This window comes from Pelmatolapia mariae, linkage group LG7 (genome assembly GCF_036321145.2).
Source record: "Pelmatolapia mariae isolate MD_Pm_ZW linkage group LG7, Pm_UMD_F_2, whole genome shotgun sequence".
Taxonomy (NCBI): Eukaryota; Metazoa; Chordata; class Actinopteri; order Cichliformes; family Cichlidae; genus Pelmatolapia; species Pelmatolapia mariae.
The window spans coordinates 26800902-26816281 of record NC_086233.1 but is presented as its reverse complement, the minus strand read 5'-3'; the positions used below and the strand labels follow the sequence as shown (position 1 = coordinate 26816281).

The 15380-nt window shown below is 40.8% G+C and overlaps 1 protein-coding gene across 2 annotated transcripts in view; it reads right to left on the bottom strand.

Moving 5' to 3' along the window:
- The window catches only part of si:dkey-112m2.1 (transmembrane protein 132C), a 170963-nt gene that overhangs the window by 108718 nt on the left and 46865 nt on the right, over positions 1 to 15380 (bottom strand). For both annotated transcript variants that reach the window (XM_063478693.1, XM_063478694.1), the window contains exon 3: positions 3814 to 4735. In XM_063478693.1, coding sequence (XP_063334763.1) covers positions 3814 to 4735 — 922 coding nt within the window. The remainder of the gene's footprint in view (positions 1 to 3813; positions 4736 to 15380) is intronic.

Below are 15380 nucleotides of genomic sequence, written 5' to 3'. Positions count from 1 at the left end.
ATATCAAACCTTTGCTGTCATTCAATCATCTGGTATTTTTAGTTCACGCTTTAATTTTCTCCCACCTTGATTATTGTAATTCCCAGCACGTGCATCATTCAGTCCTCCATAGCCAGTTTCCAATTAGTGCAGAACGCAGCAGCAAGACTGCTGACAAAAACTAGCCAGCGGTCACATATTACACCTGTTCTTGCATCCCTTCACTGGCTTCCAGTGAAATTACAAATCCACTTTGAAATTCTGTTACTAACACATACAGCTCTATATAGGCAGGGCCCTGCTTATATAGCAGTGCTTCTGAGACCTTATCATAGCACCCGGCATCTCTGATCCTCTAACCAGGGTCCCCTAACTGTCCCTCGCTCTGATTTTAAAACCAGAGAGGATCGCGCTTTTGAGGTTGTTGCGCCTACACTGTGGAACAGCTTTCCTTAGTCAATCAGGTCAGCTGACTCTGTTATTTGTACTGATGAAAACTCATTTTTACAGGTTAGCTTTCCCTTAATCTTTTCCCCTTTATTTTCAGCCATAGTTTGTAACTATTTGTATGTGTTGGAATGAATAACTGACCATATGGTTGATTATGTGTCTGTATGTTTGAACACGTACACGAGGGGTAGGCAACCTTTCTGATGATGAGTGCCATCTAAAATTTCCTCAGAATTCAATGTGCCATATGATTGCATTAGCAATAAATTTAATAACGCTCTATATTAACAGTTACACACTAACTTTATAGAATTATATTTGTTCGCAGATGTTGGCAGCTATCAGCGAATAGTTATCAGCTATTTTGAAACAACAAAAAAAAGACACTTTTTATCCATAACAAGAACAGCAAATGAACTGTACAACAGAAAATGCAAATGCTATTTATGGTCTCCTCACAACAATGATAAGAAAAATAAACTGGGCCAATATGGCATGTTTGTTAATACAGAGACACACATGTTAATGTGATCTCTGGTCTCCCACTCAGAGACACAGGTCTCCGAGTGTCCAGCATTCAGACAGCTACCTGAGGACACTCTTCATGTGAGAGAAAACCTGCTCACACAGATATGTAGAGCCAAATACTGTCAATAAGGCCTCTGCAATGTTCTGAAGACAGTTAAACTTGTCAGGTAGTGATGTCCAGAAGGTGAAAATGCAAGCTCCATGAACACGTACACCTATGGATTCCAGCTGTGTTTGTAGTTCTGCAAACTTTGACCCGCTCAAAGTCGAGGTTTTCAGTTCAATCAGCTGCATTTCGATGTCCTCTGTGCCCAGCCAGTTAACGTGAGACAAATCCAGCTGCTCATTAAAGCTTTTGGTTTGATCAGAAAAGAAAACATTGGTCCATACACCTGAAAGTCCTGAAAACACATTGTGAATTCTGTCTCGAGTCTACGGATGTATCCATGTATTTACGTGGTGCTGATGCTGTGCTGAGCGGACAGCTCCTGAAGCATTTGAAGTGTTGAAATGTGGGAATTTCAACATCGCTTGAAAAAACTGCCAGCTAGCAACGTCCCTCTCACTGGTAGGCTAAGTGATTTTTAGCCAATTACAAGTTGAATCTGGTAATTGGGGTTGTTAGCTAAGATACCGTCATTAAGAAGCGGCACAACTAATGTTTCTATGCGAGCTAATTTACAAAGTGCACCACTGGCCCTGCCATTTATTTTTTAATGCACCTTTTCAGATTAACTCACTGCATGTCGTGCCCAGGGCTGGACTTGGACAAAAAAATCGGCCCGGGCATTTTGACTAGAGACCGGCCCACCAGGTATTATAGGAAAAGCCATAAAACCTTTAAATGAAAACAAACGCTGTTGTGACAGTGATGTACATAAAAACTTTGGCTGTAAGATTCAGATAATTATTTATTAAAAGCTAGACATTTTAAATGAGAATAAGAAAGAAGAGTATTTCTTTGTGCCCCCCTTTCCCTGTTAATGCCCTGCCTGGCCCCCTGGCAAAACTTTGCTAGACCCGCCCCTGCACAGTTACCAGCTGTCAGCTACATAGAAAAGGATCCTGGTGTTATTTGTTTCTCAGAAACAGTTCATAACTTCCTTCAACTCATTCATGTCACCTAAAAGGTAAACCTGTTTCTCCATCACCTGTTCAGCTCTGATGATTCAGTAAGGACATCTCCTGGTTTCATCTTCATGTTTCCCTCACCACATAGCCAAACCAATATCATGACCAGCAGCTTTTACAGTTGTGGCTCCAGCAAACATCAGCTGATATTAGAAATTAAAATTGAATAAATTCTAACAACAGCTTATCAAGCTTAAACGTGCTGCTGTTGTTTAGCGCGACATCCGCTAGTTTCCTCTTTCTGGCGCAAAGTGGGCGAAAAGCCAATCAGCTGATCATTGATCAGTTTCATGATTGAAGTAGCAACAGGAGAGGGAGGGGGGGAGAATGAGAGAAGAGGCACCTGACAGCGTAAAGATACAGAAAAACTCCAGCTTTGTGTCTTTTTCCATCCTAGCTGAAGTCCGGGACAAACTGTTTTCCTTTTCAGCTCAATACGAAACGCGTAATATTTTCTCTGAATACGGGACGATTCCATTTTTTACGGGACGGTTGGCAACTCTACTAACTAACCTTATGAATAAAATAAAGTTCACTATCAGTAACATCATAGCACCCACCCAGCTGTATAGAAACTCTGTTATGCTAGCTAGTACGCAGTACGAGTTATTGTTACTGACTGTAAAAAGTCAGCACAACGAAAATAAACTACACCTAAACTTGGTTTATATTTGACCCAGATAGACTGCAGGTCATAACTTCTTACCTGACGTTCAGTTCACCTGACACTCGGACCGGCGGCCGCCTCGGGTCTCTGCTCCTCCTGCCTCCCCTTTCCCTCATCCACCTGCTGGCCTCTGTGGAAGCTCCGCCATAGCCACCACCAAACAACTGACTTATTTTTACACATCGGCCAGCATCTGGCCAATCCACCACCTCTCATTGTTTATCCCGTTACCAAAAAAAAAAAAAATCATCGGCCCATAAAAAAGAAAAATCACCATCGATGGCCAGTCCAGCTATGGTCGTGCCATCAGTTAACCCTACGCGTGCCAGCTGTGGCACGCGTGCCCAGGGTTGCCGACCCCTGGCGTACACTATCTTCAATATGTAGCTTTTATTCAAACTCTGAAGTGCTTTGTAACTCTGTTTCAAAAAGTGTTACATAAAAAAGTTAGTATTTTTATTTATTAATTTATGTTTAACTTTTTACATTTTTTTACTGATATATACTGAGGTCTCAAAACTTGTCATCAAGCGTAAAGCGCAGGTCGTCATCTTTATGGGGAAAAGAGCTTTTCCAGACCATAGTTTCTGGCCAAAGGAAATATGATAATTACGCTTCACCTTTTTTCCCTGTAGAATATGGTTTAATGAACAAGAGCGCACATTTATCTGCGTAATATAACTACTCAGACAGTACACTGTTTTAGAAACAATAATATTTTATATATTTTTGTTATTTTGCAAGATTAGTTCTACTCTGTTTGATGCTTTTTACAGTGTGACAATGACCAAGAACTTCTTAAGAAAAGTTTTATAAGCTTAAGCACAATTTCAAACATGGATAAATTATAAATGTTGTATATTATAGAAGGGTTGGATGTTTAGTGTTCTCAAAGGGTTTTATATATCATTTGTTCTTTTCTTAAAATTCTAATAAAATCCTTCTTTTCAACTGTGTGCATTTCAAACAATTTCTGTTTGAATTGGAGAATGGAGAATGAGAAAACATTAGTACAGCTGCAAAGTAAACTGTGTTCTCCCTGGAGGAGGTTGACTCACCTGAGGGTGAAAATTTGTACTGAAGAAAGAGCAGATAGAGCCAGAAAAGTCGAGACTGTTTCTCGCTGCCGAATGGGTTTGGAGGGTGCCATCACCACAAAGTTATTGTCTAGTTTCAGCTCCGACAGTGGCTGAAACAGTCTGACACTTCCAATGCGCTGCATAGGGGTATGCCCTGCAAAGTACCCTAACGGCCTCGGCTGGTCTGTGAGGACAGAGCTGCCCTTTCTTGAATCCTCTGAAGTGCAGTCTCCGTTATCTGTGGTTTGAACCATATAGTAGAGCTCCACAGGAGTGCCTTGGGCCTCCTCGGAGACCTTCTGCCTACCAGGCCTGACAGTAGGTGGGCTGAACCAGCTGGCCAGGGGCTCCAGCTCGGCAACACATATCCCCAGCTCGCCTTTTAGCTTGCATGTTCCACGCACCTCTTGAGTCTCATGAAAGGCAAACATCCTGATACAGGGTAGCTTGTGGATGGTGCTGTAATCATCCCAGTCCCTGCCTGCAATATAGAACAGCACTTGAACTTTCGGCCAGCTAGGGTGAATCCTCTCGCTGATAATGTAAGTGTGCACCTTCCAGTTGAATGTAAAGAGAGGCGATGCCGACGCTGATGTTGTTGAGGATGAAGTGAAAGAGGGTGTGCTAAAGGGCCCTGGCGAAGTCTGTAGCAGCTCCAGGGGGACAGGCTGCTGGACAGACAGTGGTCCATAGCTAGCATTGACAAAGGGCATCTGCCGGGCCTGGTGGATGAAAAAGGACTCCGTGCGAGCCTGGAGGCTGGAGTTCCTCATTAAGTCCTGGTTTGCCTCCTGTAAAAAGAACGCTGACTCTGCATTGAGGATCTGGTAGCTGACAGGTAGATATATTGGTGTGGGGCCAAACCTCTGCAAACCCTCCAGGATCACCTTGGTGTCCACGGCTGAAACAGAAACATAAAATGACAATAACCTGTTAGCCTTTATTTCACAGATTGGAAAAAATCTCTACCAGGGATCTAGTAGCTGTGAAAGTAAGCTTCATTTTGCAAACTGTATCAGTAAAATCAAATTGAGGTGTGAAATCTAAAACCTTAATGAGAAAATTTGGATGAAATAATTCAGAAAAGGGAAGCCAACACTTCATATTTTACATAACATTTGCATGCATTGCCTGCAACCTGAGGCAATCATATCTACAGTCAGTTCCAGCAGTGAATGTTAAATGGTGTGTTGGAGACATTTCCATATGATATCACTTTCATGAGCCACTGCTCTTATTTAAAAGAATTTGCTCGACACAATCCAAAACACTTACGTCTTTCTCAGTCACTTGCTTATCAGGCTTGTCCATGTTCCCTCCTGCTTTAAATCCTTTTCATTATGGTGCGCTAACTCAATCTCCCACCCCACCCCCACTCTCCTTTAATTTCTCCGTCCTGTTATTTTAACTTTCATACATTGTCATCTTCTTGTTTCCTGCACCCCTGTATGTTATTCCAACATCTTCATTTTCATATTTCACATATGTCAGATATGGAAAGTTGGAGTCTTCCAAACTGAAAATATTTGATCTGACTCGGTACGTAGATGTGCCATAGATAAACTTGGAAAAACAAAGAGTGAACAACTTTGTGATAATGGTTAACCAAAGAAGAAAACAGCTGTTTGCCTTTGTCAGCTTATGTGACATATGGTTTTTGGATGAACCCCTACTTTGCATATATCTACAGAATATTTCACATCTTTGGAAAAGCATGGCTCTGTCATATGTTTGTGCTCAGTATCTGCTTGGTTTTGGTGACAAAACCCTTTTCGTTTTGGTCTCCAATCAGCTCGAAATGACGAAATGCAATATCCCAGAATCCATTTCGTCCAAAACTCAAATGAGGCAGTGGCAGAGGAACACAGAGTGGCGGAGTTTGAAATATTACTCTTTCTGGGTCACAAAGTAAACTTTTAAGATATTTTCATGTGAGAATGGTGCTGTGTAAACCTAAAATATCTGCTCGATTTATCAAGACATCACATATTTGCATAAGTGCTCTAACGTTTTCAGAGATGCCTGGGATATTGCATTTCGTCATTTCGAGCTGATTGGAGACCAAACCAGCCAATCAGATTTTTTTGCATCCAAGTCTGTGATTGGCTGGTTTTCTGGCACAAATATAACGGTGTACAGAAAGAGTTGAACGCGCACGGGCAGAAATGTTGAGAGCGCAAGCAACACATTGAGAGCAAGCGCAAATGCAAAAACTGAGCGAGAGGGGCTGCTATTGTGTGTGTATGGATAATAGCAAGCACTGAAATACATTTTTTGCACGCAGCAATGAATTTTGTTCACTCAAATTTAGCTTTTCTTCGCTCAAAATAAATTTCTCCTCAAAATGCAACACTTGCACCTGCAAATTTTTTTTACGTGCGCTTAAAATTTTTTTTACGTGCGCACATACTGGCACAGAAATAACGCCATAAAACCTGCTTCCATCTCTCCCTCTCCTCATTCTGCAGTCCTGACCCCCACCCTCTTCTCTTCACCATCAGTGCACTGATGGAGTTGCCCATGAGAGTCCATTGATTTTCTGTCCTGGACCCAGCATGCTGTGGGAGACGTGGCATGGTGGTGATTTGTGACAATTCATGGCCAAAAAAGCAATGACAGGCTTGCCAGACGAACAGCACCAGACAGAAGAGCAACACTTCAGAAACAGTGCAGTAAAGGGTTAAACTAGCGTCCCAAAACCTTACACGAAATGATGAGGAAGGGAGTTTGGGGGTAGGGGGATTACTCTCCCTTGAAGAAATGTTATTGTCATATGCACAGTAAAAATAAACACAGCATTTTACACTGCAAAATGAAATTCTTATTTTAAATAAGCCTTAAAGATAAAGGTAAACCAGGCAAGTGTTGTGAATAAACACAATTTACCTGAATTTGTTCAGCTAATGTACCCCACTGTGAATCATTCCCTGTTGCTTCTCTCTTCTCGCACCAGCAGCAGTGTATCTTGAGTCTGGAGAAGTGAGAGCTGCAACTACACAGCTCTGTTTTTCCACAAATTCCATTTTTAAACAATTCCATAAGTGAATGATTTATAATATTCCCGGTCTTTAACTTCTTTCACATTACACCTGAGCTACAATTTAGCATATACCTTCAGATTACCCATTTAAAACTTATAGTTAAGCAACTGTTTATGCAAGAGCTACCCCATTAAAAAACTACCAATTTCTAGGCTGTGCAAGCTACTTTAATGAGCCGTAGATAAAATCTAAAGGTAGGCATCCTCCTACTTCCCAAAAAGTGTTTATAACATTTGCACCTTTAAATTGGACGACAAGGAAAAATCAAGCTTTCACACTTGTATTTAACCTTGCATAGGTTGTTTCAAATAACACAGCAAAAATTATGAGCCTGTTTAAGGGTTATTGATAAACCAGGAGGCCCTCCATCCCCTCATTTCTACCTCTATATCTACTAATCTGTTTAAAAGTCATGCATTATATTGTGAGAAAAGTTACAAATGTTTCTTCAATATGTCAAGGACTTTTATTTATCAAGCATTTCACTGTTATGTATCTGTATAATTCATTTATCTGTTGCCTTTGGCTGTTAGTTAACTACTAGTTCCATCTAGCCTAACCCCCTGGGAACTTACACCCTCAGACTGGGAATCACAACAGTTTGGTCTGTTGTGGCATTATTGAAATGCAGGTCAGGATTTGGACTGAAAAGTCAATGGCAAAAAAAAAAACAAATCAGCAATCAAGCACACGGCTTCCATTTTATTCTGAAATAATTAAGTATTGTTCTAAATATTGCTTGTGCCACCACCCCAGCTAAATAAAATTGTGTTTGCTGCCTAAATAACAAACACCCACACAGCTGAAGCTAATTACAGGCGTCTTTCTTCTTTATAATCATATGCATTAATAGTAAAATGTCTGCCTCTGATAAATGAAAAAGAATAAGAATAAGAATGAATCATAAATATGAATTAGTTTTCTAAGCAGTCGCTTTCATGTTTGTATTCATGTGGCACACCTTCAAGCTAATCACACCTTAAAATTAGTCACCCTCTGTGTGCCGAGACAGCGTACAGTGAGTGACTGCTGCTGCATAGCTTTTACTGAGAAAACGGTGTTTACGAGTGACAAAACTGAGACCGTGGTCAAGGGGCGAGCCGGCGCTTAGTCGGTGCTGGATCACGCTTACAGCCGAGTGAAAGGATTTTCCTGTCTATCCTTTTCTCTGGGGGATGTGACACACTGTCCTAGTTTCCACTTACTATGACACAGATGAAACTAAATACCTCATTACAACAGGAAAAAAAATGCTGTAATTTGTAACTTGAGATTTAGAATATGTCCCTTTCTATGACACCAACAGGACATCGTAAACAGAGAGGCAAAGTCGGTGTGATTTGTAGCCTTGACTTGCCCTTGGATTTCATGTAAGCAGCACTGTACTTGTAAATCATGTCTGTAGGACTGTTTCTGCAAATGAAAAAGGGAATGATTTGTGTAGATAGCTTAACTCCATGTGCTAAATCCTGGCTGTAAACTCTACAGGAGTAATTTTGGGCACTGCCAAACCCTCAGGATGTGGCCTGAGGAATCTGATCACATATCAAACAAACAGCTGAACCAGACCTCATCATTAGACAGATGTGAAACTTGGGATTTACTGACTTGATGTTATATACATGCAGTATGAGGCAAAAGGCCTATGGCAGCAATGGGAATGGAGATTAAAATGTTTTTTTCCATATCATTTCACACCATGCAGCAAGCAACTTCTAAAATAAACCCCAAAATGGTATTGACGCATTCGTGTCCCCAAGACAGACATGTGTGGCTCCAAATCAAACCGTTTCTTATAATCACCTGTTTTTATCCCTGGCGACCTAAGTAGAACTTCACCCAAGAAATATAATCCCTTCATCTCCCTTCAGCCTCCCTCCTACTCCTCCTCCTCTCATCCTATCTTTATCCTCCACCATGTGTGCATCTTGCAACCACTCCCTGATCAAACATATTAGGCTGGCCAACTTCAGTAAGTCACTAATCAAACAGCATTTTTTTAATGAGATTTATAAATGGAGACTGAGGTAAGAGGTAGGAAAACCCGAACAGCAACAAAGATTGGAATGGGGCAGGGCAAGAGGGTGGTGATGGTGCACTGTTTGTGTTAAGAAAAGTAAAAAATTATAGCAAGAACATTACAGGATGGGCCGCATGCCTTTATCATCATACTCTGATTACAATTTTGTTTTTTGTAAATCTAGCACAACATTGTTCTCACCTCCTTTAGAAGCACCTACAAAAGTTTAATGCCTCCAAACCTGCTGATGCTACTCTCCCAGACTTCTGTTTCACAGAAAAGAAAACAATTAGTGGTCATTGACGAAACTGGCATGTAAAATCTAAGGGCTACAATCATATAACTGTGCCCATGGGAACAGAAAGTCCTGTAGGTGATCTCCTGACGCTGCTCTAATTTATAAACAAACACACAGCCAGCTCATTTCAATAAAGAGCAGCATTCTTAAAGGGGCAACCCAAATTAAGTGGTCCATGATTATGGGACGAGATGAGGCTGCACTATATCTGCTAACAAAATATTAATAAGAGACAATTGAAGAATCAGTGTTTCTGGTACAAAAGTAGAGTCTTCTGGTAAAAAGACTGCTTGTGAAAACTGCAGTCTATTACACCATATAAACCTGAAATCAGTGTATAACTGCTGACATGTGACAAACATTATTTAGCATCAGATATAGAACCAGCCCAGTGTTAATGAAGTTACCATTACCGCGCCATGCGCACCCCTCTTTAATTTTTTTTTCAGCGGTCTGAGGCTGCAGTCATTTATTGAAGTCAATAAAATATATTGTAACATTCACACACTGATCTAACACTTCAAGTCTGCCTCAGTCTCATTAATTGCTGCATTCTGACCAATATTTTAATCTGATAACAGACCTGATACCACAGAAAAGATGTTTTTTCATTGAGGAGCTTTCTCTGTGTATAAATGTGACTAAATTCCTGGCACACTGCAAACCTCATCTCTGTAAAGAAACCCGGCTGCCTATAAAAAAAGAAGCAACCTTCTATGCATTTTGTAATGGGATTCTCCTCTTCTCTCTGACGCTCAGCTCAGTCCACTTAAGTTAGGCTCTGTTTTATCAAAATGCTAGCTTTACTGAGGACCAGAAGCATGTAGGATTCATCTTTAAACATGCAGGGTGGAGGAGTCAGTGAAGAGTTACAGGACATGGCCAAAGCTTTCACAGTGCACGGACAGCTCTGAGCCATCAACTCGCACCAATTATACGCTCTTTCTGATAAACTCCCCCCTTCTCATTCCAAATAAATGAATTTTCCTATTGGCAGATATCTCAGCTACACTGGGCACATAATACATGATTTTTTTCCAGGCATTACATTCAGGACAACTTGGAGTAAACAGTGGTGCAACCTTTGTAAATCATATTTGTGTGATTCATTTACATACTCTCCTCCCAGAATTTTGCACTCTGAAAAGGAAACTCTGAAAAGGACTACCTGCATCCACGTCTATCAGTTGGAAAACTGCCCCTGCTTTAGTAAATACCTACAAAAGAGGATTTCACGATGGCACGAATGGTTAGTAAATCTAGTCCTAAATCTGATCTAATTCCCTGTTTAGCTCAAACGGTTCTGCTTTAGTACATGATGGGTTCTAAAATGTCCTAAGACAATGTTATCATCAAAAGACCACAAGTGCCCGTCTTTTTTTCAGCGTGTTTATTAATGGCATCAAGCTCAAGTCCTGTTTAAACAACAGTTAAAAATTATCAAGGTGTGTGTCACACCCATGTAGCAGCTATCAACATTAGATTAATACACAGGTGAATGTAAACCCAAATAAAAACACTATCCCACATAGCAAAATTGGTATGGCCCGGATCTGGCCCACACAATGTGCTTACACATGGCCCATATACCGCAAAGAATGACGGCCCTTTGGTGGCCCAGATCTGGTTTGCCAGATGTGGCCCACACATGGGCCAGCACAAGGCCAGTTGCAGACACACTGGTGGTCCTGTGCTGGCCCAGAACAGTTTCAGCTCTGGCCCCAGATGTCAGCCTAATGTGTACCTTAATCAAGCCGTGTAATAACAACATGTGCCAGAACATAATAGTGCAAAAGTAACATGACAAAACTCTGTTCAGACAGTGAATGGACTGATTCCTTTATAGCGCTCCTCTACTCTCCGGGATTACTGAAAGTGCTCTATACAACATGCCACATTCACACTTTCTCTAAACTGAGTGCTTCCTAACTACATTCATACACATTCACACTCTTGACATGCAGCCAGGGATCGAACCAGGTGACCTGCTCTACCTCCTGAGCTACAGCCACCCACTGGCAAAGATGAGTAAACCGTCACTAGGTTTTGGATAAAGTGTACACTCACAAACCTGTCAAACCTGCATTTGAAACGTTGGCTACCTATAGCAGTATAGTATTGCAACATGGCATTTGGGTCTTCTAACTAAAATAGGAAAATAGGAACATAAACAGTGCTATCATTGCCACATCTGGTTGACATACAACCTGCCATGACACCAGTCAGTCAGAAGTGCCAGCTTGATGCCAGATCCGGGCTAGACCTGTCTGCTATGAGCCTGGGCCACATAAACCAAACCACAATCGGGCCAGATATGGCATGCCATCACATAGACAGTGCCATCTACGCCAGGGCTGGCCCATATCTGGATGACATACCACTTACCAAGCCAGCAGTGCCGGCTTGACACCAGAACCGGGTCAGACCTGTCTGCTATGAGCCTGGGCCACATAAACCAAAACACAATCGAGCCAGATATGGCATGCCATCACATAGACAGTGCCATCTATGCCAGGCCTGGCCCATATCTGGATGACATACGTCTTATCATGCCAGAAGTCAGCCAGCAGTGTCGGCTTGATACCAGATCCGGGCCAGACCTGCTTGCTATGTGGGATGTTTGTATAACAACTGCAATACACCTTTAGGAAGCTCACTAACAGTTTAGCCACTACACCTGAAATGTCTCAGCAAACACTTTCATTGAGTGTCATTCAGACATTTGTGTTGTCACACCACGTCTACGTCTACAGACAGACTTTTTAAGTATTTTTTTAAGACACACATGTTTATTTTTCAAGGTACACACAGAATAACTCAAAATTATGAGTTACCGTGGGTGCACTCTCTACAACTTCAGCCTCTGCTTTCTTGTAAGTGGCAGGCAACCGGAGCTGTGGCTTTTCAGCGTGTGTGTGTGTGTCTCTCAGGTCCGAGTGCACTACCGAATAAGAAGGGAAGTTGATTAGAACGTTCACAGCAGGCGTGCAAATTGCTCCACCTGGCACTAGTCCCTGAATCACCGTGCCCCACCTTTCCCTCTCCAGCTGGCTAAAACTACACCCCACCACATGTCTTGGGATGAACTGTATTCAGCTGAATGATGATCAATTAATTTTCTCTCAAGTGCAATCCTAAAGTCAAAAATGTCTTCTCTTCCACTTGATGAACAAATATTTCCTTTTTTAAACTGCTTATTCAACTCGGGGGCTCAGAGATGCTTAAGCCTGGGAGACTCTTGTAATGCGATTTCAGCCACTCTTAAAATGAAGCATTTAAATTAACTACTGGTGGTAATTAACTGGTTAGTACTCTACACTATTGTACATTCAGAGTTCCTGAATAACATTTTATTAAGTGACAAAAGCTAATGTTTACACTGGCTAAAATTAGGCCTTGCTTGAGGATAATTGAAGGATATTAAAATCCTTGCAAGAGTCTCAGTAATTGTATTACTTCAAATGTATGAATACTTTATTGAACTATTTACAAGTAATAATGCTGCCTGTATTTTCTGCAGCTGTGGTGCAGCCTTAATATTAAGCAGGACGGTATAGGTGATGCCGAGTTTCATAATTATGTGATGTTGTCCTGAAGAAGGAGAGGGAGGTCAAGATGATAGCCAGTAAACAGGAGACGTTCAGGAGGTCAGAATGAGGCAGGTAATAAGGGATATAAAAAGACGGTATTTAAGGTTGCATGTCATCATACCAAATATACAGAAAAAATATTACTACTACTTGCCCATGTACCTCTACTGCTACTGTCTTGTAATATCTTAAAGCTTTTAATGATGTTTTAGCTGCTGCCTGTAAAGACAGCATTATAGCATTATTTTCTTAACCTTGTGGGTTAGGAAATCATCATGAGGGCCAAAGACGCTGGAAATCTGCCATCACTTTGATGAAAGTGATGATCGCTGGACAAGCAACACCATAGCTGGAAAGGCACTGACCTGTGACTGTATATAAAGGATTGTAAAATGGGATAAAGTTCCTGCTGAGCTGCACAGACTTTGTGTTGTCACTGTGTGACAAAGGACCGGCAATGCATTTTTCTAAATAACAGATCAATGGAGTAGTGGCAGTAGTTACAAAAAGACACTGAAACAACATGTGTTCATTTATCGCCATAAACAATAGACAATAGAAAATTCTGACTGTGATATATAAATGCAGAGCTGCAAGTCAACCCCAAAGGCTCAACGGTATATTTTAGCCAGCTTGTTTTAAGGTGTAAGCATTATTGTTAAGAGAGCAGGGAAAATAAATAGCTTCAATTTTTCACTGACAACCTTGTTCAATTACTGAGGCACCTTAAGAGGTCTAGTTGCCTATAAAAGCGTGAAGAGCTCGTCTTGTCTGATGAGTCTGGGGTGCACAAGATGACCTCCTTGGCAACCTGACCAGAAAAGTGACTGAAGATTTCAGAGGGTGTAAACTACAGGAGACACAGGAGCCTCTCCTGAGACTCTGAAGAGACTTGTGATTGCCATTAAGACGCACTTCCAAAATCTGCCAGATGTAAGAGGCGATTTTCAGCCGTTACCATGGGTTCCACACATTAACTTTCAGTATTGAGGATTACAAATAGGAAAGCCCAGGAGAGACAATTCAAACCAAACTGTTTTAAGGTTAGACTGATTTCACAGGATATTTTGCAAACATTTGCCAAGAAACTAGACCATGCAAAGCTCGTCAGCTGTCTTCTTACTTGGAAAAGACTTCAACAGAAAATATTAATCCAAATGCCTGTAATGCCATAACATTTTTCCCTTTTATATTAATGGAGGAGATATGAGTCACCCCAGCCTTGACTTTCAAGCTTTCAGACTAAATCCAACCTTATTGTATTATTTTAATATAGTGAAAGGAAAGGTAAGGACTAACAATGCAAAAATGCTCATTTGTTTTTCCATTCTTATTTTTTCAATGAATAGTCTAAGAAAAACAGATGATGCATTTAGACAATTGGGCTACGCCTTTAATGTCAGTCTTCACTGTATAGATTTGTATTGGAAATAATTGCATTTCAACTACTCACTGAGCATTGTTGCAAAATGTATAAATAAATGATTTAGGTGTAATTATGTTTAGTGTTAAAAATATATCTTCAAAGTCCACTTTTAAACAAATCTGTCAAACAAACCACAGTCGAGCTTTTCAGAGAACTCTACAAGAAATGCAAAAAGAAAATCTGAGCACCTATTCACAATTTCTGAGAAACAAAAATAGTCTTTAAAAAAAAAAACAAATAACAAACCAACAATATGTTCTTTTGATGACTGCTAATGGTGTTGCTCACTTTTGCATCGGGTGGTGCCCACATTTTTACTTTACTGATTATGGTGTTTTGAAGAAGATGGCACATCTTGTTTTTCCTCTTCTAATACTGACATTTAAAAAGCTTTTGAAATCCCAAATTTTCATAAGTCCACAAGGTAAAACATTAGGACGTGATCTTTACATGGCATTTCCTTTGGTTAAACATTTGCTCTATGTGCAGGCTCCGACTGTAGAGAAACTGCTTAAGGGACCTTGAAGTCACCATCAACGGACCTACTGTCGGTCAGCATGAGAGGTAACTTTCTTATTCTCAGCCACAGAACAATGAAATTTTAAAAAAAAAGGTATTTTCGAGCTCATGGAGGGCTGGATATAAATGTCAGCTGCTCCTCAGATAGAGAAAATGCCACTGGCAAAGTCAAGAAGTTTAAACCTTATCAAAGACAGCTTCTGATAAAGCCTTATGAACACATAAAGGGGAGAAATAGGCTGAATGTGTCCAAAACCACTAAGCAGCACACCACTTAAGTAACACTAAGTTACTGGAGAAAGGTATTTCAGTTGTTATAAAGGAGTGTTATGCTATTACAACACTCAACCGCTCAAAAAGCTACATAAATTCATCATCACCCCATAATTTATTTGTTTATTGCTCAAAACAAACACCTAATTTACAAATGTCTATTTTTTTACAGCCACAAAGAAAAAAAAGTTTGCCATCTTCCATTCACTGCTGGCTACTAGATATAAAGCTAAGCTCCATAGCAATATAATCCCCTGGTTAGTGAAATGACATGGATGATATGTCAACAAAATCCAAACACACAGGAACGCTAATCACTCCAAGTGCCCATCACATGCACTCCGACACTGCAGGAGAAGCAGGGCACAGCAGAAAGCCC